Genomic DNA, 23,251 nt, shown 5'->3' on the forward strand with positions numbered 1-23,251 from the left:
TGTACAAAATCTATCGCGAAAGTCCAGCATAAAGGGTGTACAGTTGGGTCCTTGGGAAAGGGGACTGAGAACTAACTATAAGACCAACCACGAAAGCCAACGCACGTCTCTTCAAATTGCAAATTTGGCTTGTAAGAAACCGCCTCTGCCTTATTAATTCAAACAGCCTCTGCGCCTTTTCCAACGCCAAAAAATCAGAACAGATTGGGAAATTAAAACGCAAGCACCATGTCAGCAGAAATCACAAATTTATTAATCCTTAAATATATCAATCATTTACCATTATGGCAAGAAATATGTACACTGTGTCCCATGGTAAACTGCAGTGTTCCAAAATGACCAAAGTGTATATAATTCAGTTGTGGTGGAGAGAACAAATCACAATTTCCTCACGTCTTGGTGTGGAAGACAAACTTGGTCTACAGTAATAACGTCAACACCACATGCTATGTTAGAAGTATAAAAAAGAAAAAAAAAAAAAAACCACCCTACACCTAATTTGTTAATTTTAAATACAGTTATGCCACTTATAGCCGCTTCACAAAAAAAAAAAAAAAGAAAAGTAATCAAGGAGAAAAAAAAAAAATGAGGCCATGACTTTTTCACAGATCCCATTGGCAGGTTAATATGGCTCAACACATTTATTGTAGATGCTTATTTTAAATATATATTGTTTAAAATCATGTAGTAATTATCAGAGAAGCTTAAATCCATCTACCATACATCCACTAGTAACAACACCAACATGTTTAAGAACTGCTTTTGATTAGTAATCAACACAGAAAGGTGAAATGAGACAAATTAGGAAGCTTTCCCATTTTAAAAACGTCAGGCTGGCGAGTTGTCAATTTTTGACCGCTAAAAAGGACACGGATTGAGATATCATGCACTGTACAGCGCTGCAGAGAACAGAGAGCCCTGTCGGAAACGGAACGATTAACAAACGAGGGGGGGTTAAAAAACGGGGGGGGGGGGGGGAGGGAACCCCCAAGTGACCGATCCCTGTATTTTTCTATTCAAAATGGAAGGGAATAAAGCTAAAGGCTTGCCAGGATGTGTTTTCACAGCAAAACCATTCCCCGTTCCAAAGTCGGTGTGCTGAACTGACACCGAGGGCGCTCCGTGCAGGCGTTGGCAGCGACGCGTCGGGGGCCGGAGCGAGTTGGTAACGCTGCAAGGATCGTCGTCCTGGGGACCGTGCGTGGCGTGAGGATTTTAGGAAACCAAGCGCAGATGGAGGGGGAAGAAACAAATCTGTGGTAAAGCTTTAGGGCCTTGGGAGAAAACCGTTGTATCCGTAATACATTTCCAGGGAAGCAACAGCAGCAGTGTAAAGTAAACTCTTCATACTAAGCTTTTAAGGCCTAATATTTCTCCAGTACGTTAAGCACACAGCTGGTCTACAGCTTAATCCAAATTTTATCTTTTTTTAAAGCCTCCTTAAAAAATTTACGGTGCACCCTACCAGTGATAAAGCTCCACCTTTCTCTGTTCTTCCCTTTTCTAATCCTCAAAAACCGCCCCTCATTGGTCACTTAGTTCCTTACAATTTTTAATTTTGCTTAATCATCCAAGAGAAATTTTCAGTTAGCATAGCAAGAAAGCAAAGGTCAAGACTCAAAAGAAATTAAAGCAGCTGCTGGCTCACCAGAACGCTGACGGTTAATTCTGAAGTGGCCAAGCTAGCGAACGATGAGATTTTTTTTCCAGTTTACAGAGACTAATAAACTAAGAAGGCTTCAGCTGGTACAAAGCCAAGATATTATCACTTCCACATTTATCAGTGATTTTGTCCATCTACATGCTGTAATAAAAATCTGTTTTACGGTAACGGAGCTGCCAGCGGAAATCCTAACCCTTCCTACCAGAACCAAAGCAAAATCCCAGGGGAAAAAGGAGGAGTCAAAAACCAGTTCTTAAAAAAAGAGGGTAAAATGTACTTTTTCTTTTTTTTTTTTCTTTTTTTTTTTTAATAAACAGGCTAGTTTTTAAAGTTGTCTGTTAAAACTTGGCGTAAATGGAGGAAGTGACAAATGTATCCTGTGTCTACTGCTGTCCATCAAATATATATATTTTTTTTGTCTTTTATGCCTTGTTATTCTCTATTTGCATGGAACATCACCTTCCTTGAAATGTTAACAGTGTACAGATGGAATATACAGCAACGTGGCGCATCACAAATGTGTTACATGAAGAACCTTCACAACTTCATGCACTCAGAAACATGCATGAAGAGAACGGGATGGCCGAGATGGTGATCAATCAACCAGGTGCGTTGGGTACGGAAAATGCAAGAGCGGCACCGCTGATATTTTTAGCTAGGAGGAAGGAGAAAAAAAAAAAAACAAAACACAACAGATTTGCCATTACTGAAGTACCATCACCACAGGATAACAATACGTGCTCAAGTGTTAGCCAATGCAATTAAAAAAAAAAAATAAACTTCCCAAGATCATTTAATGCAATACTGCAAAGAAAACCAAGGGGAAACCCCCCCAAACGCTCAGGCAAAGCATACTTTTATTTTTCAACCCGCTTTACAGAAGTTTTCCATCTTTACGACATGCCAGAGAGGCTGTTAAAATAAAAAAGGAAACTGAGGCGGGAAGGCAACGTGCCTGGACCGATTTCTTAAAGGAGGGAGGGCGGAATTCAGACGTGAACCTCTGAGCTTAACTTCCTTCCTCAGCACGTGCGCCACGGACACCGCCGCGGGCCGCGGGCCTCGGATGCAAATTGAACCAAGTGATGAGGAGGAATCCGATGTCATTTACGTGCAAGACATGCCAGAGCCGTACGCAAAGAGAAAGCGAAAGAAAAGGAAGGTGGCAAGCAAGCAGTTAACTAACTCAGCTTGGAACAGCATTTGTATTACCGTAGCGTCTAGGGGCCGAAGTGGCGATTGGGGTCCCGCTGTGCTAGGCGCTGTACAAACACAGAACAAACTCTTTACTGAAGTCTTCCTGCGGTTTGGTATTTAACTTATGAAAGGTGTACGGTGGGGTAAGTGAGGGAATATAAGCCTGGGGAGCCTCAGGTCTGAATTTAGGGTTGGGAGTCAGTTTTGGGTCCAACAGCCCTTTGACTGCCCCTACCATGCGAGTCCGCTCTCTGTGTATACGCAGACACAGTTCTGCAGAAAAACATTAGCCCGAGTTCTTACAAACGCGGAACGCAGAGAAAAATTTCCTACTGTCAGTTGTGTCACTCGGAGAGAAACAACGGGACGAGACAGAAACCAAAGTTTGTCTTGTCTGCCTCACAGCAAAAACTACCCATAATTTTTTTTTATAAACTAAATACACGTTTGTATTCTTTTCCAAATTAATTATCTGCCGTAAGGAAACGTTTCCATACACCTATAGCTACCAGAGAGCTCAGTTCTGTCCTTAGATTTACGCATGCTCCTTACTGTAGTCCTGAAAACAAATAAACTATTGTGCTCGCAGCAACTGATTTGACATAATCTAGGACATGACGTTTGCAAAAGGAGATCACGGCTATAATTACTTTTGCACATTTATTAGAATTGAAATTCTTCTTCAGCCATTATGTGTAACATACTTTTTTATTATGGAAGTGCCATTATCAACAACTGGGTATTGGCAATAACTGAACAGCTGTAGAGGGTATAAGTTTCAAATACAAGAAAAGAAAGGAAGGATAATCTAGAACAATATTTTAATTAAATTTCTTCTGTAGTTTTCCAAAATGGCCTTATTGGTACTGAGGACTGGGAAAAGTAAAGGTGAAGTTCAAGGCAGCCTAAAAGATGGTCAGGATGGGTTATAGAAGGCGAGTTCTGGCATGGTGCTACATGGGAATCTACCACTTAAACTCGAGAAGATGAGGATTAAGGAAAGAATACGTAAAATAACTAAAGAAAAATGACAATGCTTGGGCTGAAAGGGGAGCTATCAGCCTAGGGGAGACTCGCTAGTCTTTGCCAACGGCCTGAGCCTAAGCAGTAGGACTGATCTCATGTAGAATACCTACACTTAGGTGGAAGGAACTATAAATACAAAGGAAAACAGGAGTATTGTGCAAGAAGAACCAAACAACCCTTGGGTAATCCAGAAGTGTTACATGTACTAACAGGATGCAGAAAGCTGCAGGCTCAGCAGAAGTTTCCATAGACTCATTGGCTGGCAACGGCAGCTGAGGATAAATACATGGCTGTCGACGATCTGCCGATGTGATGTAGAAGACAAAAGTGCAAAAATCATGCCAGAACGTAGCAGGTGTGGCATTCTCAACAGGGAAAAGAAAGACATCGGGAAGACAACTGTAGACAGTATTTCAGAGAATATGCCCAAGCTAATGAAAAGACAAACCTCAAACCAAAAAAAGACAGTGAAGGGCTGTCAAGGTAGCCAGGAGAAGGGAGATCCTATGGATAAAAGCCAACCAAGTTGGCTGTTTATGTACCCTACAAAAACAGAAGGTGGGAAGCGATCTAATCGGCCTTCGTATAAACCAGCTCATGTCTGCATACCTATCCCCGGTGTAGGAGAACAATGCCGAATGGACTTGGCGATCTTAAAGGTCTTTTCCAACCTAACCGATTCTATGATTCTATGAAGAATAATCAAGGATACGTACGTACAATGGCATTCCCTTGAGACGTGCAGTCCGAAGGGCCAGGAGCTGCTCTGTGGCAGCCCTTTGTATTCCAGAGAAACTACCTCTGGCGAGCGTTGGTAGGAGCAGCACATGCCACAGCATGCAGCAGCTATTCAGTGTATCTCTATAAAGTATTACTAAAAGAATTATTACCAGATTATTGGGCAAATTTCTATGATCTTCCACAGAAGTAGTAGTAAGATGGCTATTTCGTTGCCTTCTGGTTTTGGTGTATGAGTGTCAAAAACTACCTTTTCTCTTTAGAATTGTTTCCTATAAATATGGTTACATTAAAAGAAAAAAAAATTTACATCACCCTTCCCCTCCAACCCTTCTCAAAAAAATGGGGTGGTGGGGGGGAACCCCAAAGGGAAAGATTCTGTAGCCCAATTCATGCCATTCTGCTATACACACTGTCCAGGGTGCACTGGGACAGGTGAACCAGTTTCCCCCAAACTTTCTGGCTCTACACATACCCAGGTCAGATCCCTTGACAAAACACTCCTTTATGAAAACAAGAATCTACCTAACACCAAATTTCAAGAAAAGGTAACTACTCTTTCAATATTATCTGTTTAAACACCGGCAGCGCAGCCGAAATGTGAAAAACAAAGGATGACGTGGTTCTTGCTCCTGCTGGTTTCACATTTTTAAATAAAATTACTATAGTTATCACTAGGTAAATGACTTTTTTCATAAATAAAAAAAAATATTAATCTCCACTCAAGTTTAACACTTCACTCTACCATGTTGCTTACTTTATCAAGTATTAGTTCATGGGGGGGGGGAATAGTGCTGCAAGAAGTAAAATCCATGACATGATGAAGTTCGAAGGATGAAATCTGAGCTCTTACCGTCCACGCCGGGAAATTCGGCCACTATCCACACTAAGACACCTCGCACCAATGTAATTATATCCGATTTAGAGGGCTTGGACCTGAGCAAACCAAGGCCTATACCAGTGCCGCCTAATTTGGGAACAGCCTAACCTAAGCCAGGGTCAGCGAGGCTGGGCTCTGAAGGACACAGCAGCATTAGCGAAGGCTGCGAGCGAAAGAAAAGCGAAGGACTTTGAGCAGAACTGTGTGAAGAAGCCATGACTTTTTATCTTGTTCTTGCAACTATGAGCGCGCTGTGATTTACCCTGCCGGAAATCTGGCTCAAGGAATTCAAGGTTTGCGTGCGTCGAGTCACGGCGTGACTCCGTGGGTACGAGAGGGCAGGCAGAGGTGCCTGGAAAGAGAAAGATGGTGATGGGAGGGATGCAAGGCTCACCCACCCGGATGTCAGAACTATCAGAGGCTGACTATTCAGCAGGTAAGCAAAGAGAGCGTGGGAAAAGAGAGGAGAACGTGATAGGTGCTTGTATGACTGAATTTGCAAAGCAAAGATGTAAGCTGGCTCAAAACCAACTTGCAGTGAACGTACCTAGGCCTGAGTAAGTTGAGGTGGCTAGAAATCACAACAAATATTACCCAAACGTCAGTCTTTCAGAACAGTGATACTTTTTTTTCCCTGAAACTTTCCGGTCGGCTCCAACAGCTCCATGTACCCTATTTGCTTTTTATTTTTTCAGGTTTTCCTGAAATTCCATTTCAGGTTTCCCAATCCTATTTTGCGCGACTTGTATCATCGAGCCTTATCTACATTAAAACATTTTTCTGCTCTTCAGGCTGTCAGTTCAGGGGCTGAGTTGGATCAGCGGGCATCGCAGTTGAAAACACCACCAAAAAAAAAAAAAGCATTGCTTTAAAAAGATTTGTGCTGATACTATAGAGACACTACCAAATATATCTGCATAAACGACTGCAAGAAATTGCACGCTCAAGAGTATGGTTTTGTAGTTTTTAAGGCCAAAAGCAGCTATGAGACTATCTGGTTTGACCGTACACAGATTCTAAGTTTGTGGTCTGAATTGTTTCTTACTTGATAGGTACTGTCGGTGACCCTGAACGGTGAAAATGAACGTTCTGCCACTTCCCGTCACGGCGGTGCCAGACCCGCGTTTCCTCGGACTGCATAGTCTTTGGCATCCCACTTCCATCCATGTACTGTGTGAGCCGGATGTACGCGATGCAAGCGGCGTCGTCCCCCACAAGGTGGACGTGAGGATTGAGGATAATGGTGTGGATTGGCTTGTTACTTTTGGATAAAGCTAGGGAAAAAACAGAGAGGAGAAATTGATTTTTCTCTGTGTAAGCCAAAATAACTCCTCTCGCTCCATTTTACAAAACAAACCCCCTCAAGCTGAGCAGGTACAAGGTAATAATTATTATTTACTGATAATCACGATTGACAACTACCCCGAGTACACTCTAGAAATGAGCACAGTCACAGCATAAAGCACGTTTTCCCTTATCCTAGACGGAAACCAATCAAACGTTTAATAGTACATATTATTTAATCCATGTACATACATGGATTAAGTCAAGTGGGGGCCACCATCTTGAGTTTCCCATCTGAGTTTTCCCAATACTTCAGTTTCACTGCCGCGTCTGATGCCTAATGACATTTGTACTTAATATTTTCAGTTAAAATAACTCAGCTTTTAACACTTGTGGCATATTTTACTAAGTGCTGCTATCTACAAAAACTAAAAAGCAGCGGTAACAAAATGGAACACGTTAAAAGAAAAATACGGCAAAGGCTGTTTTGGAGATGGGAGAGAATTTAGGACTAGGATAATCCCCTTTTTATGCTCAGCCATTTCTCAGAAATTACTGGATAAAACAATATCTTCATTTACAACATTGTATTTCCTTTTGAGTCAAGTCTGCTCTAAAACAGTTACCTACATTACATGGTCCTCCAAAACTTTCTTAAATCCACTCCATGGGTAGTTTTTCTTTCTTATAGCTGACATGGTTGTTATATACATATATATATTATATCTATATGTAGATTTTAATATATATACCCCCTTCCCCCCAATACAAGAGACAGCTGATCAGATCCTCGGCAGTATCGACCAAGTGACTACAACGTCTCCCCCAGAACATCACGTACTCCCTGGCCGTGCCGACCGTTAGTGGCAATCACTGTAACGACTGTTTTAGCGATCTTTGTCACTCACGGCATGATTTTCTCTTTTCCCCAACGGAAACAAACGTACGAGAACTACTTATCCGTGGTTTGGTTGGTTTTTCTTTCACGTGTCTTGACTTTTCTCTTTCCAAATACCCGAAACTTTCCTCCGCTATCCAAGGTGCCCTACGATGTGTGAATGAGCGTAGCAGAAACGGACAGAAAACCACAAATTCCCCTGCCCAAATCAATTAACTCCCAAACCAAAATGCTAATTAGACCGGAGAAACACAGTCACAAGGAACTGATGAAGATTCAGAGATGAAAAAGGATTGTTTACCATTTTCGAAGTAAAACCGGTGAAAGTCCATCCCTTCTACTAGATTACCCAAAGCTTCAGGTTCAAAAGACGTAAGGCCTGGATCACAGATTTTTCTGAGGAAAAAAGGAAATTCTGTAATAAATGCATGCAGTTCTGTAACGCAACTTTGGGGAGAGCACTTTTTAAATGTTTCCTTTATTTCTGTCGGACATGTTACTTACCTGTGCCATCGCACAGGAAAAGAACAGAACTTAAATGGTGAGAAGTAATAGAGTTCGGGTTTCGCCTAAACTAGGCAATTTGGCAGCTTACTTCAGGTGGACTGGACTTCATATAAATCATCTTTTGCCCAAAAAAAAAAAAAAAAGGACTGCCAAAGAAGGCCGTGCAAAGCCAATGGTACTACAAGTAGGAATTTCTACTTGTGACTCTGAAAACTGCTTCTGTGCAATCCAAAGGATATTTTTTTATGCCTCTCATCATTATTTAAGCAAGAGTTAATTTTGTTTTCTTAAACGACAAAATTTAGATAAGAATTTGGAATACGTTTCCACTCGACATTTGTACCACTAAGGTTTTAACATGATCATACCAAACTAAAGTTTAGCGCTGGCAAGCCTTTCAACAGGACGAGCAATGTCGCCGGTGAATGGTGAGGCTTGTGCTGCAACAGGACAGAATCCACCCAGAGAAACACAGGAGACCAAAAGAAATGCTGAGAAGGGCTTTCCTCTACTTTTTAAATTTTTTTTTTTTTTTTTTTTTGAGGGAGGAAGAGAAGAGAAGCAGTGATGGGATCGTATCTTTGCAGAGAAAAGCTGAGAGAGCAATCGGTCCACTTGCCCCCTGCAAATTCTTGCACAGTGCTCAGTAGAGGCTGGTGGAACCCGAATTCCACTCGGTCTTTCACGTTCCCAAGCACACATGGGATTCTAGCTAGTATCAATCTCTACGTACAATAAAAAATTTCAGCTAAAAGAAGTTTCCACTGTGTTTTCTGGATTCTGAATCACAAACATGACTTTACTTACATACACCAAGATAGATCACTGCATATTTTGCATCAGGATTGCAGTCCTGTCTCGGTAGAGGAGGACATTGGATTTACACCAGCAACTCCTTCAAAACTGGCAACCAGGCTCACCTAAAGCCGGGGCAAAGCAGTGATGAGTATCTCTTGTGTTTCTTAGGGGCATCTGAGAATGAACTTCAACAATACGTAAGTACAAACACACACACACATATATAAATACGCATATTTACATATACAGCGTCAAACACACCAACTGGCCTCGCTCCCTCCTGAATGAGAACACTTACGTGTAAGCTTCGAAGTCCCCGTTGTTGATGGCTTCAATCAACTGCTCAGTAACCTTGATAATCTCCTGCTTACGAGCTAGGGAGAGATACAAATACAGCTCTTAAAACGGAAGGCAATGGGGAAGGTGACAGCTGAAAGGCCGTCAGATCAGCCGCGACAAAGGTATTGTCATTCCTCAGCTGGCGCAACCGCCATTTCTCTTCCTTCCCTATGACCGAAGGACGTGACGTTACATTGCTGCTCTTACAGATTTTTGGCTTCAGTGTACTCCTGTGTTCATGAGGAAATTAAACACACATCAAGAACAATTCCCTTTCCTATCACGCTTCTAATTGTCTTTCCTTCTCTGAAGGACCTGCTGTTTAAAAAGCAAAACAAACCCAACCCCCAACTTCTTCACTTCGAACAACTGTTTTACAAGCAATGCCCTAACGTTTCATATTCACGCCGGGCCTTCACCTTTCACGTGTCTAATGCTGATTTTCAGGAGTCTTTGTAACGCTTGGCTTCGGCCATGTAAGTAAAGAGGAATTGAGGTCCTAAGCCTATAATCAAGATTGCCTGGTGCGAAGCCCGCGGGTGACACGTAACGCATCATCCACACGCGTCTGATCACAGCACAGCGTCTTTCAGCCCTGACTTCTGTGATCGTGCCTATCCTTCGCTTGAAAAACATTTAACGCGTCTAGATGACACTAAACCTCGATTAGATCACCCGGCGATACTACAGTACATCTACTAATGATAATAAATGCTAAATAGCAACAGCAGAATGACACATCAAAAGCAACAAGCAGGATATGTATTTCTGGGAAGACTATCCAAACGCAAGCAGTGTTTGCATCCGCCTCAAAGGCAAAAGTATGTGAAACAATTTCTCCTCTATCTACCAGCCCAGCAATAAGCCCACAGTCCAGTATCTGTTAATGTTGATAAGAGTTACGCCAAAACAGCGCGGACTAAACACATTCCTGCAGAGTGGTACGGTTATTACTAAAACCAGTTACTCTAGGAGGGCAAAGTTTGAAAGCCTTTATCAAGGTGGAAAATCTGACTTGACTTTGAAACCTGACTTGTACTTTTAAAAACCTGTTTTTTGAGGAGCAGAGGTTTGTATATTTGCACTGTGTATTCATCACCTGGTAAAGTTCAGCCTTATATCCATGAAGTCCAACCACTGCTGTCTAACACAGATTTTTGTGAGTTTAATGCTAAACGGGTAAGGGAGGCAGATTTTACCAGTACATTTGCAGGGATTTAACTTACATTCAACTCCTTATTAAACCTCAGAAAATCAATTTGGAAGACCATTTCTTTGATGCTCCACCACCGCTTTTAGTGAGTGCAAACCTAATATATTCAGATAAAAAGCACCAAAAAGAAAACAGCGAGGGAAGAGGTGATGGAGAAAAAAGAGGATATAAAGGTCTAGCAAGGCTTTTTGTGGGTAGTTCTTGACTACCAGATAGCACGATGGGTAAGAATATTTCAAGCCTGAATTGCCTTATTTTTCACAAAGATTGCAGAAAGAACAAAGAATTTTAACGAAGAGATGTTTTGCCTGCAGGTCAGCAATGGCTCCGTTGTCCTATGTTTAACGACCGTAGACCAAACCGTGGACGTTGCATGGCGTTGTCAGCACAAGCCAAGGGGTAGGATGGTCGAGTAAGAAATAACGACGCAGTGTTGGAAAAGGCTGGCCAAGAGAAATCCAGAATAGGCAGACTTCACGCAGTGAGGAAACCCCAAGTTTTGCCTGCTACATCTCATACATGTATAGCTAAACTCAGGGATTTGATTACATCACCCGGTCACACATTCCGATCGGAGACCAGGAAATTACAGACTATTAAATCAGGCAGTGGAAACGAGGTAGAAATCCTTGATGAGCTGCTACATAGTCATGTGGTCGTGTTGTTGGATAACTTAACATAAGGGATGAAAACATCTACGAAGCTGCAGTAGATTCCACAGGCAGGAGAGAGAAAAACCACACAGACAGGTGATTTTACTTTCACTTGGCTGGAGACGACTGGCAATATTTTCCCTTTTCCACTGCCATCCGTCGCTGCTCTTCGCAGTTTTACCATGGGAAGGCCACAGTTAACTTTCACGTTCTGCATGCTCTGACAGGGACCAGCAAACAGCAGCGAATATCTGAATATATTCTATTACACGAGACACTGCGATCCAAGCCCAGAGGCTTATTAAGGTGTTTTGTGTCGTTTTAAACGAATGGTGTGCGACAGCTCCATTTAGTTGGGTGGTGACCTGCCTCGCTGGCACCTGCTCGTGCCTTCCACGGTATGAGTGAAAGGAATGCGAACGACACATTTCTCTCTGCAAATCTTTGAGATTTTGAGATTGGATTTCAGTCTGAGCGAGAACGGCAATTTTTGCTAACAGACATTTAAAAAAGAATTGGTTTGGGTCAATCAAAATGTTGCACTTCAAACATATCTTTGATGTTGTACTACATTACAAGGTACAATTCAACATCAACCCCAGAAGGGAGAAATCGAACTGTATTGCCAAGTTGCTCTTTTGCCTGGTTTTAATTCCCAAATGAATTTGCAGTGGAACACACGTTTTCACGAAGCTCTCTGATAAGAGCCACCTGATATTACAGAATATGGTTCCAGCAAAGTTTCTCTGGGCAGTACTAACACCTAGGAGAGCCGTGTCTGCTGACCTGTCCATGGAATAAATACATATATATAAATATAAAACATATCCGCAAGCCAGCAAAGTTAAGTAAAGGAGATTAAGGCAGCATCGCTGGCTCAAATCAATCACCATCCAACTCCAGCACTAGCACCGGTTCTTCCAGCACTTGTGGAAAGACTTTGCAGTTCACGATGCGGACCCTCAGGAACAGAAAGACGTTGCCCATCATCTGCCTTCCAACTCATTTCTCATTTTTTCTACAAAATTACAAGTGCCACGCAAAACTGTATTTGAAAGCGACTACGCTACTCTTCCCTTTCTGTAACACGCTGATAATTACACACGTGTCAGGAAACCAGATTTCCTCCTACTTAGCGATCTGATAGGCAATTTCATGGGCAGAAAGTGCCCAAGAGCACAAGACAAGAGGTGGAGCGTAATTGAGAAGCTGGAGTTCCAGAAACGATTTATCCTGCGTGCAAGCCCCCACCTTGTTCTCAGCCCTTACTCCGTTGAGAACGAGAGCGAGCGTTACAAGGAAAAGATGGTCAAGAAGAAGGCAGCATGAAATATTCAGTAACATCGGGTATCAAAGATTAACTGAAAATCTCAGTAGCCGCTGTGATTTTACACAAACCACCTACTGATTGCTTCTGGGGATCTTTTTTGTCTTTGCATTTCATACTTTCCGTGGAGGTACGCGTGTGGGTGCAAGGGAGACAGAGGACAAATATAGACCAAAAGTATTTCAGCCTATAAATACATTGTCTGGGAAGCAGGGCTTTGGCTTGGGAGGAAGGAAGAGAAAGGAGACAGGGAAGAACTGGAACACAACAAGGAGGAAATGGGAAGGAGACTGGCAGGCAGCAAGAAGCAAAGCGCAGCCATGACTCGGTGGCCACGTGAATCAAGTCAAATGCCGGCGCTTTTCCTTAGCGCCAAGGAAGAAATAGAGAGGGCACTGAAGATGAACTGAGGCTGAAATGGATATTGGTAGGAACAAGGTCCTGCTACTGCAGACAACACCTGGCGGAGATAGTTGGCACTTATTGAAGTGGTAAGAAAATTACCAAATATTCACGATAAATTTGATGGACTGCACGTAACACACGCTCCTCCAAACCTCCAGGTTTTTTTTTCCACTTAAATACACATTACAAACTACAGAAGGACAACAAGCGACCGCACGAGGCATTTACGGAAGAGGCCTCTGGCCAGTTCCCATCTGCCAGGTAACCGTCACTGTCCCTTACAATCACCATTTTAATGGGATTATTAATTTTTTTTTTTTTTTTTAATCCAATAGCAAACTTTGCTTATATGGAATTCTAGAAGAATTATGCTGTTTGATGTCAGTGGCAATTTAATGCTGTTATACTTTTCATTTGCTGTGAGGTAAGAGCTTCCTAAATAACTACTTCAGCTTCGGTTAAAGCCGGCCGGGGATCTGTACGCTCTCTCACAGCGCGATGAGCCGGTGGGACCGAACCAAAACGTGCCATTTCTTCGGCATCACGAGCTACGCGCATCACGGCTGTCTTAGTCTTTCCCTTTAAAATATCGTCACGCGTTCAGAGCGCGAGGACTACGCTTTGCCTTATGGCATGGAAGAGTTTGTCTGATAAAAGACAAAAATAAGATACAGGAGGAAAACTCAAAAATTGTGATGGGATTCTGATAAACCTGGTTCAGCTATGTTTTCTAAGGGGCGTGGCACGAGCCAATTGAAAAATTGGCAAAAATTTAGGTTAAAGCCTAACCCATCTATACTGCCTTAGAATAGGGCAATGGCTTTCTAAGGCAGACAAGTACATCATCTCTGTAAGCAAAGGATTAATTAGCAAAAATACATTTGGTGGTTTTGAAACAAGTGAGGCGTGAGGGAAGAGCATCGTTTAAAGAAGTCAAAGGTGCCGGGCCATTTTCTTAAAAAACGGATAATGAAAAAGACTGCAGATAGTACAGCAGAAAGCTACCACAAACCGGCAAACGTCTGTGGGAAAGCTGGTAGCTCTTCCAGTCTTTGCTTAGAATACAGGTGAAGTAAATCCGTGAAAGACAAGACCACGGACCTACTCTCTAAAGACCACCTCTATTCCTGCAGGGACAGAGTTAAGGTCGTAAGAGAGCAGTTCAAAAAAACCACGGCCCCTGCTTTGGCCAGTCGGTAGGTATACGACTGGTACAAAGGCAGTGCAAACAAAAATATTATAAAGAGCAGCTACAAAAGGGCCAAATAAGAAGAAAATAACAAACCAGAACATTTTCTACCACTGGCTAAAGTTATTCCTGCAGCACTGCTGTAGTACATATGCTAACGTATTAAATGAGCTATTAACCTCTAGCTGAAGTATACTTCACTGCCTTTGCCTTTCTTACCCCCCCTAAGCTACGGGGTGGGGATAATCTTTCATAATTAAAGAAAGCCATTAACACAAATATCTAAGGAATACACAAAATAAGTGAGAACATCATTTACCCAAAAAGCACCTAACACTATAAATGCCGTAAACCTACAAGGTGCTGTCTCACAGCTAGGGAAATCAAGTATCATGGGGAAAAAAAAAAAAAAAAAAAGTACAAAACAACAGCAAAACCTGCTTTTCCAGGAGGGAACTACGGGGCTTTTCCTCCTTTCCTGTAGCCCCCAGCAACACTTGTAAGCTCAATCTACAAGAATCACGCAGAAAGGACGGATACGTTGGTACTTCAATTGCAGGGAGAAGGTGCAGAATAAAAACGAGCTGTAGATAAGTGAAAATAGAAGTCTTCAGAAACAGAGGTACCAGAAACTTCGTGTTCTCTCAAACACAAAAAAAAATCCTTGGTAATGGATTGACCACCGCATTACCCATGAATTTTTTCTAAGCTGACACCAGTATTTTTGTTCTGAAAATAATGATTTAAAACACCTTATGCTTCATGCAGACATTGGAGTTATCTTTCTACTGTTATCAATACTCTAGATGATTAACTACGTCATTACTATACTGGAATGGTTATTAATTACCCCCGCTGATCTTACAGAAGTAAGAACAGACTTTTTTTATTGTTCTTTGACATAGTTCTTTGAACACAAAATACCCCTAGGGACAGTCCTCATACTAGCGAAGCATAACCCCAGTATTTTTGGTCCTTCAGAAAATAGCTGATCGAGTAAGCGTGGCGCAGACAGCACTTGCAACCAGGCTTATGAAATCCACAGCAAAGACAAACCCCCTTCATCCTTCGAATCATACCCGAATCAGGGAACTGCATGCCCCTTACTACTCTTTGCTTCGAAACAGATAGCGATGGAAAGCACCTTTCCAGAAGAATGAGGCAGCCTGTGTACAGAGTAGCACATGAACTTGAAGATGATTAAATTGATTCTGCTGCTTATTTGCTCACACGCTGTTTCTCAAGGGAAAAAAACCCCTTGAAACTTTTCAACTCAGTTGAAAAATCTTGCTACGCATCGGCCTGGATTAATCTCACAGCATTTTAGACATGTATAAGTACGGACAAGTGAGTTTGTTCTCTCAACTCCCCTCCCTTAGAGTCAATGGAGAGAAACGAGCACTTTCAGGGCACGATTCATCATACCCTAAAATAGATATTTAAGAGGAGCGTGACTCATCTGACCTATTTGCGTTGACTAAAGGGAGTCTAGACAACCAGCTCAAATATAGATACCTACATAGTGGAGGATGTCTAAACCCGGGGAGACAAATCCTACCCCACTGTGCCATCATTTGAAAACAGTACAGTCATTGCCAAGGTGATGCTGGTCCGCTAACATTGCATGGCACGCTTTGGGGGAACCTAGCTTCATTTCTCATCGTCCCGACAAGGAGCAGTTAAGATGGAAAGCATTCAGCCACTAATGTTATTTCTATCCTCTGAGAACAACCGAAGTTTGAAAAGGAAGAGGAAGAGAGTAGAAGTTTTACCCTGTGTGGTGTAACGAACCCTGGCCATGGTGGATGCACCCAATGCCATTCAACTTTACTGCTAACCCGGAAGCAGAGGAATACAGAGATGTCACAAAATGTTTTTCAAAACCATTCTCTTCACACCAATATTTGAAAATTCTCTGCCGATGATTTCTCTTACAATTTATCCCACAAACATTCCAAGAAAGTCATTTCGGTGAGGAAAATACAAGAAGGTGCTGCGTGGATAAATGACCAATTGACTCTTAGATCTACGTAAAATATACTGAGACCCTCCGATGGCAAGGCATGCTCCAGGGCACTGCTCGCTCAAGAAGTTTATCAAAATTTAGTGTACGTAAGATCAGACCTCCTCTCTCACCCCACCGCTTAACCTTAAACTTTGGGATGAACTAAGACATCTGAGTTGCCGTCTTACATGCAACATCTCTCCCCTAGTGCCTGGATTCCAAAGATTCGCTCTGATTCATCAAATTATGATATGAGTGGACGGTTTGCAGCATTTTTTTTAGGCTATCGACTGCCTTTCACCTTTCTGAAAACCTGTAAGCCTACTCCTTGCCTAATGAAATAAATTTCGTTCCTTAGATATGCATGTAAACACCTGAAAAATTATGCCAGCACTTTTCCACCCTGTCCTGACCAAAAAAAAACCACCCTCAAACAAAATGAACGCATCTCCTACCTAAACCTTTATCATCATGTGATGCTAAGCAACTTGCCATGTGCCCTCCCTAGTTTATTTACATGACATTAATTATCTCTAAAGATGCTCTCTCCTTGGAGCTACCATACAATTACACTAACATTTATACTGCGTGGCAAATCTTGGCAAACGTTTATTTTTTAATGCCAAATCACCTACAGGCTCAGAACAAAGCTGTATCATGGCCACCGCACTTGCAGGATCCTGCACCACGGTCTCTCAACATCTTATGTTGAACCATGGAATCTGGCTGTTGTCGAAAGAAATTATGTTTAAAGCCTTGATAACTGAGATATTAATAGGCTTTGCCGCCGTGCACATTTTTATTTAAACTAAGCTCCTGCCTAATCACTCTACCAATTCAGAGAAGTCTTCTTGTTGTCCACTCTAGTGTTTTACAATGGAAAATCAGTAATAACCCTCAATTCTATGGCTCTTTCCTTTTAAATAAGCTTTAAAAAGCAATGAGATTTGTCGAAATAAATTAACAGTAATAATAATAATACCCCCCAAACAATAATTCTAAAAACCGCAGCATTTGCCTATTTTACTCATAGGAAAACTGCATTACCTTTAAAAACACATGCCTCAATACCTCAAGCACGGAGGGCTGGAACGGAGATGTTTTCTTCTCCAGGGCTGACTTTACCTGTATGATAATCCTTCCTCAGCTTGTCTTTTCTCAACACGCCACATTTACATCATCTTTTTCCCACGTCTGTGACAGCAGATTGAAACCTATCAAGTTTACCAGCTCAGAAATCAATATTTTTCTTGTTTGTAATGCTAACGTGTAGCGAGCATGAGAATAATCGCTACTTAACAACAGAGAACCAACTCAGTTCCGTACGACACTGTGGACTACTTTGCTTCCCACCGTCTTACCACCGTGCTGTTGCAAAATAGCTGTCAGGCAGGGGCATTCACCCGCCTCATCCTGGGAGCCCTTCTCGTCTCCCAGACACTTCTGGCAGAACGGAGCCTCCTCCCGCCCTAACCTCTGTAGTCTGACCTGACTGTATACTTTTTTTTTTTTTTTTTTTTTTCTAAACCCTCAAATTCGCTCTTCAAAAACACAGACTTGCATTCTCCTCTGAGGTCATTTAGCAATCCCAATCCCTCAAGCCTCTATCGTCGTCTCTGGGAAGCCTAGAAACTCCCCACGTAGTTTACCAAAAAGGTCTCAGCAGTCTGAACTTTCACTGATTTTGAAAAATCATATTTTGAAATACTGCTCACGACTCTTCTAAACCCTCAAATTCGCTCTTCAAAAACACAGACTTGCATTCTCCTCTGAGGTCATTTAGCAATCCCAATCCCTCAAGCCTCTATCGTCGTCTCTGGGAAGCCTAGAAACTCCCCACGTAGTTTACCAAAAAGGTCTCAGCAGTCTGAACTTTCACTGATTTTGAAAAATCATATTTTGAAATACTGCTCACGACTAGTGAGTATTATTCACTACCGTAGCTGTTTGTAGCCGTTACCTTTCTTCCTGGCGAACCTAAGTCTGCCAAATGTACGCTACTCCAATAGCAGCACGTCCATGACCATTTCTAAAATCATATTTACACCAGAATCCCACATTTTTATAACTAAGTTAAGGACAGGTGAGGTTACAGGGACCTTACAGCTTCTTTAGTCACTAAGCTATTTAACGAAATGAAATATTCCCGTTATTGGGAAGAAGTTATTTTGAAGCATCAGCATAAAAAAAATACAAGGAAGTCCGGTGCATATTCAGATACCGGGGTTAATTTCTGCTGTTTTGCCTACCGAGGTTTTGGCAAATTCTGAATTTCTAATCTGTAAGTCGTCATTTAAACAAAACTGCGTTAGTAGTAGCATCCTCGTGTCCGCACCCGGTAGAGCTTTACGGAATAGTCTCACCTCATACTTTTCTGGCCTCATAGCAGACGGTTGTTTAATTTGATCGTTGCTGCATTCCTTAAATGGAGTTCTACCTGCGCTTTTCTATTGGATTTTTGAGAAGTTTATTTTGGGGAACATAGTGGCCAAGAAGTGGGCTTGTTTCTGAAGTCGCAGAACGAACACGAGATTGTTCGCTTGCTTAACACGACACAGCCTGGGCCATTTCTGCACCACGCTTTTCCAGGGAAGCTGAAAGAATCTACTTTTTTCAAGGACAGTGGTATTACCCGAGGTGCCTCAGTTCCTAAATTTGGTAACAAAATTAGCAGCGAACATCTACGTTTAAACATTAACGGTGGTCTCTGCACTGTTAAGTACCCGGTGAAGCGGGAAACGGGAAGCTGCTAGCATTCAAATCTGCAAATGCTGGGTACAAAATAGATTTTCTGGGGACATATACCATGGAAGGAATAAAAGCCTTACGGCACGTGTTACTGGTAGCTTTGAATGTTATACTGGTCCATGCTTATTCCACTTTTCTTTCAGGTTCTGTGCCGTTTGTGCTGTCTGTGTTTGTAGTTCTAAGTTTGGTATATGGGGTGTGTGTGTGTGTGTATATATATATATATATCTCAATGTATACTATCCTGCTCCTCCGTCAGAATGGAGCGGATCTTTCAATGTCAACAGTTGTGACTGGAGACAGCCCATCATCTCGGGCACCGATTCCCCCCTCACCTGCATGAGTTGCACCTCGCAAAAATCCCACTCGAATTTAAACCAAGGTTCAGGCCAATCACAGCCAGGCCGTGTTTCCGAGGGCCCCCCTTGCACCTCGCCTTTTCCAGTACAGGTGCCCATTCTTAGCACCAGTGCAGCCCCCCTAACACACACAGCACGCAAGACCGGCACCCGGCGAGCAGAGCCCGCCTTCCTGGGATGCTGTTCCCTGTTCCGCCTCACAAGGTTCCTCCGTTCTAAGGAATTTCCGAGTTGATTTATAAACAAGAAATGCATCTACCCGGGCCTTTCATGTTCTACCGGTATATAGGCGGCTGACACAACGCCCTTTTCCGCTCATATAAACTGCTCAAACATGAGTTTCCTCACCCTACAGATTTCCTTTAATTGGTCACCAATCATCACGGGTGTCCACCTAAGCAAAGCATGAAACTCTTCAGTTGTCACGAACCAACGCTGCACCGCTGTCACAGCAGCTCTAAGGTTGGTTTATCAACGGCGACGCTGAAGAAAGCACCGTGCTGACATACCTAAAGGTAATTCATCTGGAGACCCTATCCAGGACCCAAGCCGGCGGTGAGAGCGAGATCTGCCTCTAGGCTGAAAACTACTGCAAAGATTCCCTCTGCAAGACACAACTTTCTGAGACATGGACCTACTTATACTCCTGTTACGGCTGGTGGCAATATTTTTTACAATTAATAAAACCTGGCCAAGAAATAAATATCTAAAAAAATACACTCCATACTTCTGTAAACCCTAAGAACGGCCATTCCTAGCTCAGATCACAGTATCAACCTTTTTTTGTGCTACTGTGAGATGATGGGGAGGGAAGAGGAGAGGCAAAAGAGATCATCCGAAGGGACGAGGCTCTCAACTTACACAGCACAGAGGAAGGAGTGGAGCGGGAGAGCTCAGACTCAAGCGAGCGACTCTCCGAGCGTGCATTTTTCGTGGACTTGCCCGCTGAATTCATGGAAAGAAACACAACATAGGAACACACAAAGATGAAGAGGTAGAGTGTGATCAGAATCCTCAGCAGGCACCGGCAGCAGGAGCGGCCGCTGGGGCACGGCAAGGGTGGTGGCCAGGGAGATGAAGAAGCAATGGAAGAGGAGGAGTGGCGGGTGGAAGGCAACCTCTCCATCTCACCCTCCTTTGCGAGAGCTGCGTGAGGGTCAAGTAGGTGCGAAGGAAGAGAAAGAGAAGGCCAAAAGAAAAATAACGAAAATTTAATCACGAGCAAGGAGAACTTTGAAAATCTTTGAGCACACAAACAACGTTAACGATGTACTTTTGGGAGGCGGTGGTGTGGGTGCCAAAGAACAGCTGGAAAGGTCGTAGCCATAAACGACTCTGTTCAGATGCCAGCGCAGATTTAGCTCTCTATCCAGTACCGAGACAGACAGGGTTTTGAAAGAGCTTTTAAAAATACGTTCTTAGAAATTCAAAGGTTTTTCTTTAGGACATGTATGTTCCAAACGGATTAGTTTCAATTGGCTGCTTTCTGCTGTTAAAATAAAAACAGCAGGTAGAAAAATGATATACGTTAGCAAAATATATGAAAATGCATGCCTCCTGCATGGTTAATGTTGAAGCAATGTGCCTTACGTAGCACAGATCAGCCAGAATTTACCTAATCTCCAAGTGCCCTACGACTCGGCAATTTTTCCCATCAGGCATCACCATCCTTACTAGCGCTTTCATGAATTCATTTCCAGAGGCAAAAAAATACCATGAGAAATCTAGATTTCCTGACCACGAGAAATTTAACAACTCAGCTGTATAAAAGGCTGGGTGCGTTACTGAAAAAAAAAAAAAGAAAAAAAAGTACGAATCTCGTGTCAAATTGATGCTGCCAAAGAGTTCCAGTCTCATCACTGCATTAAGGAGAAATCCCGGCGGGCGGCATTGCCTGCCGTCCCATTTTTGGTATGTTCTTTCTGCCCTTATATTTAGGTGGGATCACCTTCGTGCAGATGAGCCCACCGTCAGTGGTTCATGTCAGAAATTTACATTAGCAAGGAACCTGAACCACAGCGTCAAGTGATTTCAGACTCAAATTCTAGAATTAGCGTATGCCTTCAACTATTAAAGCTCGCTATTGCTTGCCAAGCGCCGTTTCTCCTAAAAGAAATACCTTCCAGTCCTGAATGATATAAATGCACACTTAAGCGAGACAAGGTTACAGACACTAAGATTTTCTGTAAATAACAAATGAAAAGGAAGCCTGATTTTACTGTTTTTGAGTTAAAACACCCGCCTTCAGAACTGAACATAGGGTGAGATCCTGACCTGAGAGGAGAAAACCATACGCGTTCCCTGGCAGATACGAGGCAAGAATCTGTTCCTAAAAACACCTTTGTAATAGCTGATTTAGGACTTGTTTTTAATTGCTACCTTTCCTAATGAGTCGTAACATCTGTAGTGCTATGTAGAGACAGGCGTATGGCCGCACATGCTCCCACAGGGCACGCAAACCCACAGCTGTGCGGGGGGGGAGGTCTCCTATCCTAACTTTAAGACCACTTCAAATAGTCAAATCGGTAAAAAAAAAGAAGAAAACCACTTGATGCAGTGCTGAATGTTTTCAATATGCGTGGGCTGCACCGAGGGAGGAACCTTGTGCCTGTTGGTGCAATCTATGCCCGGTGTTGGAGTAACGGGAGGAGGAATAAAGCGCCGAGATTGCACGCCTTTGCAAAGGGGAGGTGTCCTCTGCGAGGCGTGGGTCATCCTGCAACGCTATCAAACACAAGCTAATGGTACTTTTTCCAGTTATGGAGCGGCATCCCCACTTGCCTTCTCCCTCGCAGGAAGGAGAGAGCCTCCCCCCATGCTGTACTCCACGCTGCGAAGAAAAGCAGAAAGATTTTTAAGCTCCTTTAAAGGTTTTTAAGGTCCTTCATCGCCTAAGGAGGGAGACATTCCTTCCAGATCTCGCATCGGGTGACAAGCACCACGTCTTGAGCGTACGCCTAAGGACCCAGACAGTCGGTGACCCGCGAGAATTCTCTCTGCTGCCTCCGAAATCCATTCGGCCCTATCAGCATCTTGTCTCCAGCTGCAGCCAGTGGCTGTTCCTGACAAAGAGGACAGCTTTCCAACGGTTGTCCTTGAAAATCTACATCCAAAAGCCAAGTTTGGTACAGGGGGAAAATATCTTTCCTAAGTGCCTTGCTAAAAGCACGACGCTTGCGCTTGTAATAGCTGTCAGGGTTGCAGGACTGCCCAGTTCCCTGAATTATTCTAGGAATTAGACCCTAGGTGTACTGTGAGCTTTAATTTATAATAAAACAATCTGAAAAGCAGCCGCCGGTGGAAGGAGTGTGAGAGGAATACGAAGAAGTGAAAAACAAGCAAGCTGGCAAGCAATTAATGACAGGGAGATCATATTTGTTTTTTAAATGAACAGAAAATTAAATCCTTGTACGCTGGCATAAAACACGCACCCGGTGTCCGGTGAAAGGGGGGGAGCGGGACCGCCAGGACCGGATGCCGAAACAGCAGCCTCGGCGTACGCGGTTCTCGCCATCATCCCAGACGTCAGCAGTTCAAGGGGTTGTTGTTGGCGGGGGGGAAGCGTCCCACCTTCCCACCCAAGCAGGCGAAGAGCAAGGGCACGCCGCTCTGCCTCCTCCTCCTCCGCGAGCCCGGCTAACACCGTTTGGCTCCTCCATCTCAGAAAATACAGGGAAAAACCGCAACTCTCGCTGTCTTATCCCCCTCTGCAAGCACGCAGCCAGAGCTACGACCGTGCAAGGGGAACCTGGTAACCGAGGTAAACCTACAGCCCTGCGAGCAACAGCAAACTCCGCCCGCGGAACATTTGACATCTGTCACTGAGCTGCAGCAAAGAGAAGGACACGACCAAGCACCTCGGCTCCCAGACCTGTGATTAGTCCAAGATCCCCTTTTCTCTTTGGGGAATAACGTACATCGTGGCCATCCAATCTGCTCTTAACTGGCATAAATCACAGAGGGTCACAGAAAAGAATGAGGCCAAACACTTTCCTTGTTTTTCTCACAACTGCATCCTGAGC

General features: G+C 43.2%; 1 protein-coding gene across 3 annotated transcripts in view; it reads right to left on the bottom strand.

Moving 5' to 3' along the window:
- Nucleotides 1-548: 548 nt before the first annotated feature.
- LOC104135961 (calcium/calmodulin-dependent protein kinase type II delta chain) overlaps nucleotides 549-23,251 on the bottom strand; it is a 167,636-nt gene continuing 144,933 nt past the window's right edge. For 2 of the 3 annotated variants that reach the window (XM_035889379.1, XM_035889378.1), the window contains 3 exons: nucleotides 9,290-9,365; nucleotides 7,988-8,082; nucleotides 6,546-6,778 (listed from right to left, as the gene is read on the bottom strand). In XM_035889379.1, coding sequence (XP_035745272.1) covers nucleotides 6,546-6,778; nucleotides 7,988-8,082; nucleotides 9,290-9,365 — 404 coding nt within the window. Of the gene's footprint in view, nucleotides 2,319-6,545; nucleotides 6,779-7,987; nucleotides 8,083-9,289; nucleotides 9,366-23,251 lie in introns of those variants that run through there. The other variant, XM_035889376.1, reaches the window with a different exon arrangement.

The sequence above is a fragment of the Egretta garzetta genome, unplaced genomic scaffold (assembly GCF_000687185.1).
Source record: "Egretta garzetta isolate BGI_Z169 unplaced genomic scaffold, ASM68718v1 scaffold632, whole genome shotgun sequence".
Classification (NCBI taxonomy): Eukaryota; Metazoa; Chordata; class Aves; order Pelecaniformes; family Ardeidae; genus Egretta; species Egretta garzetta.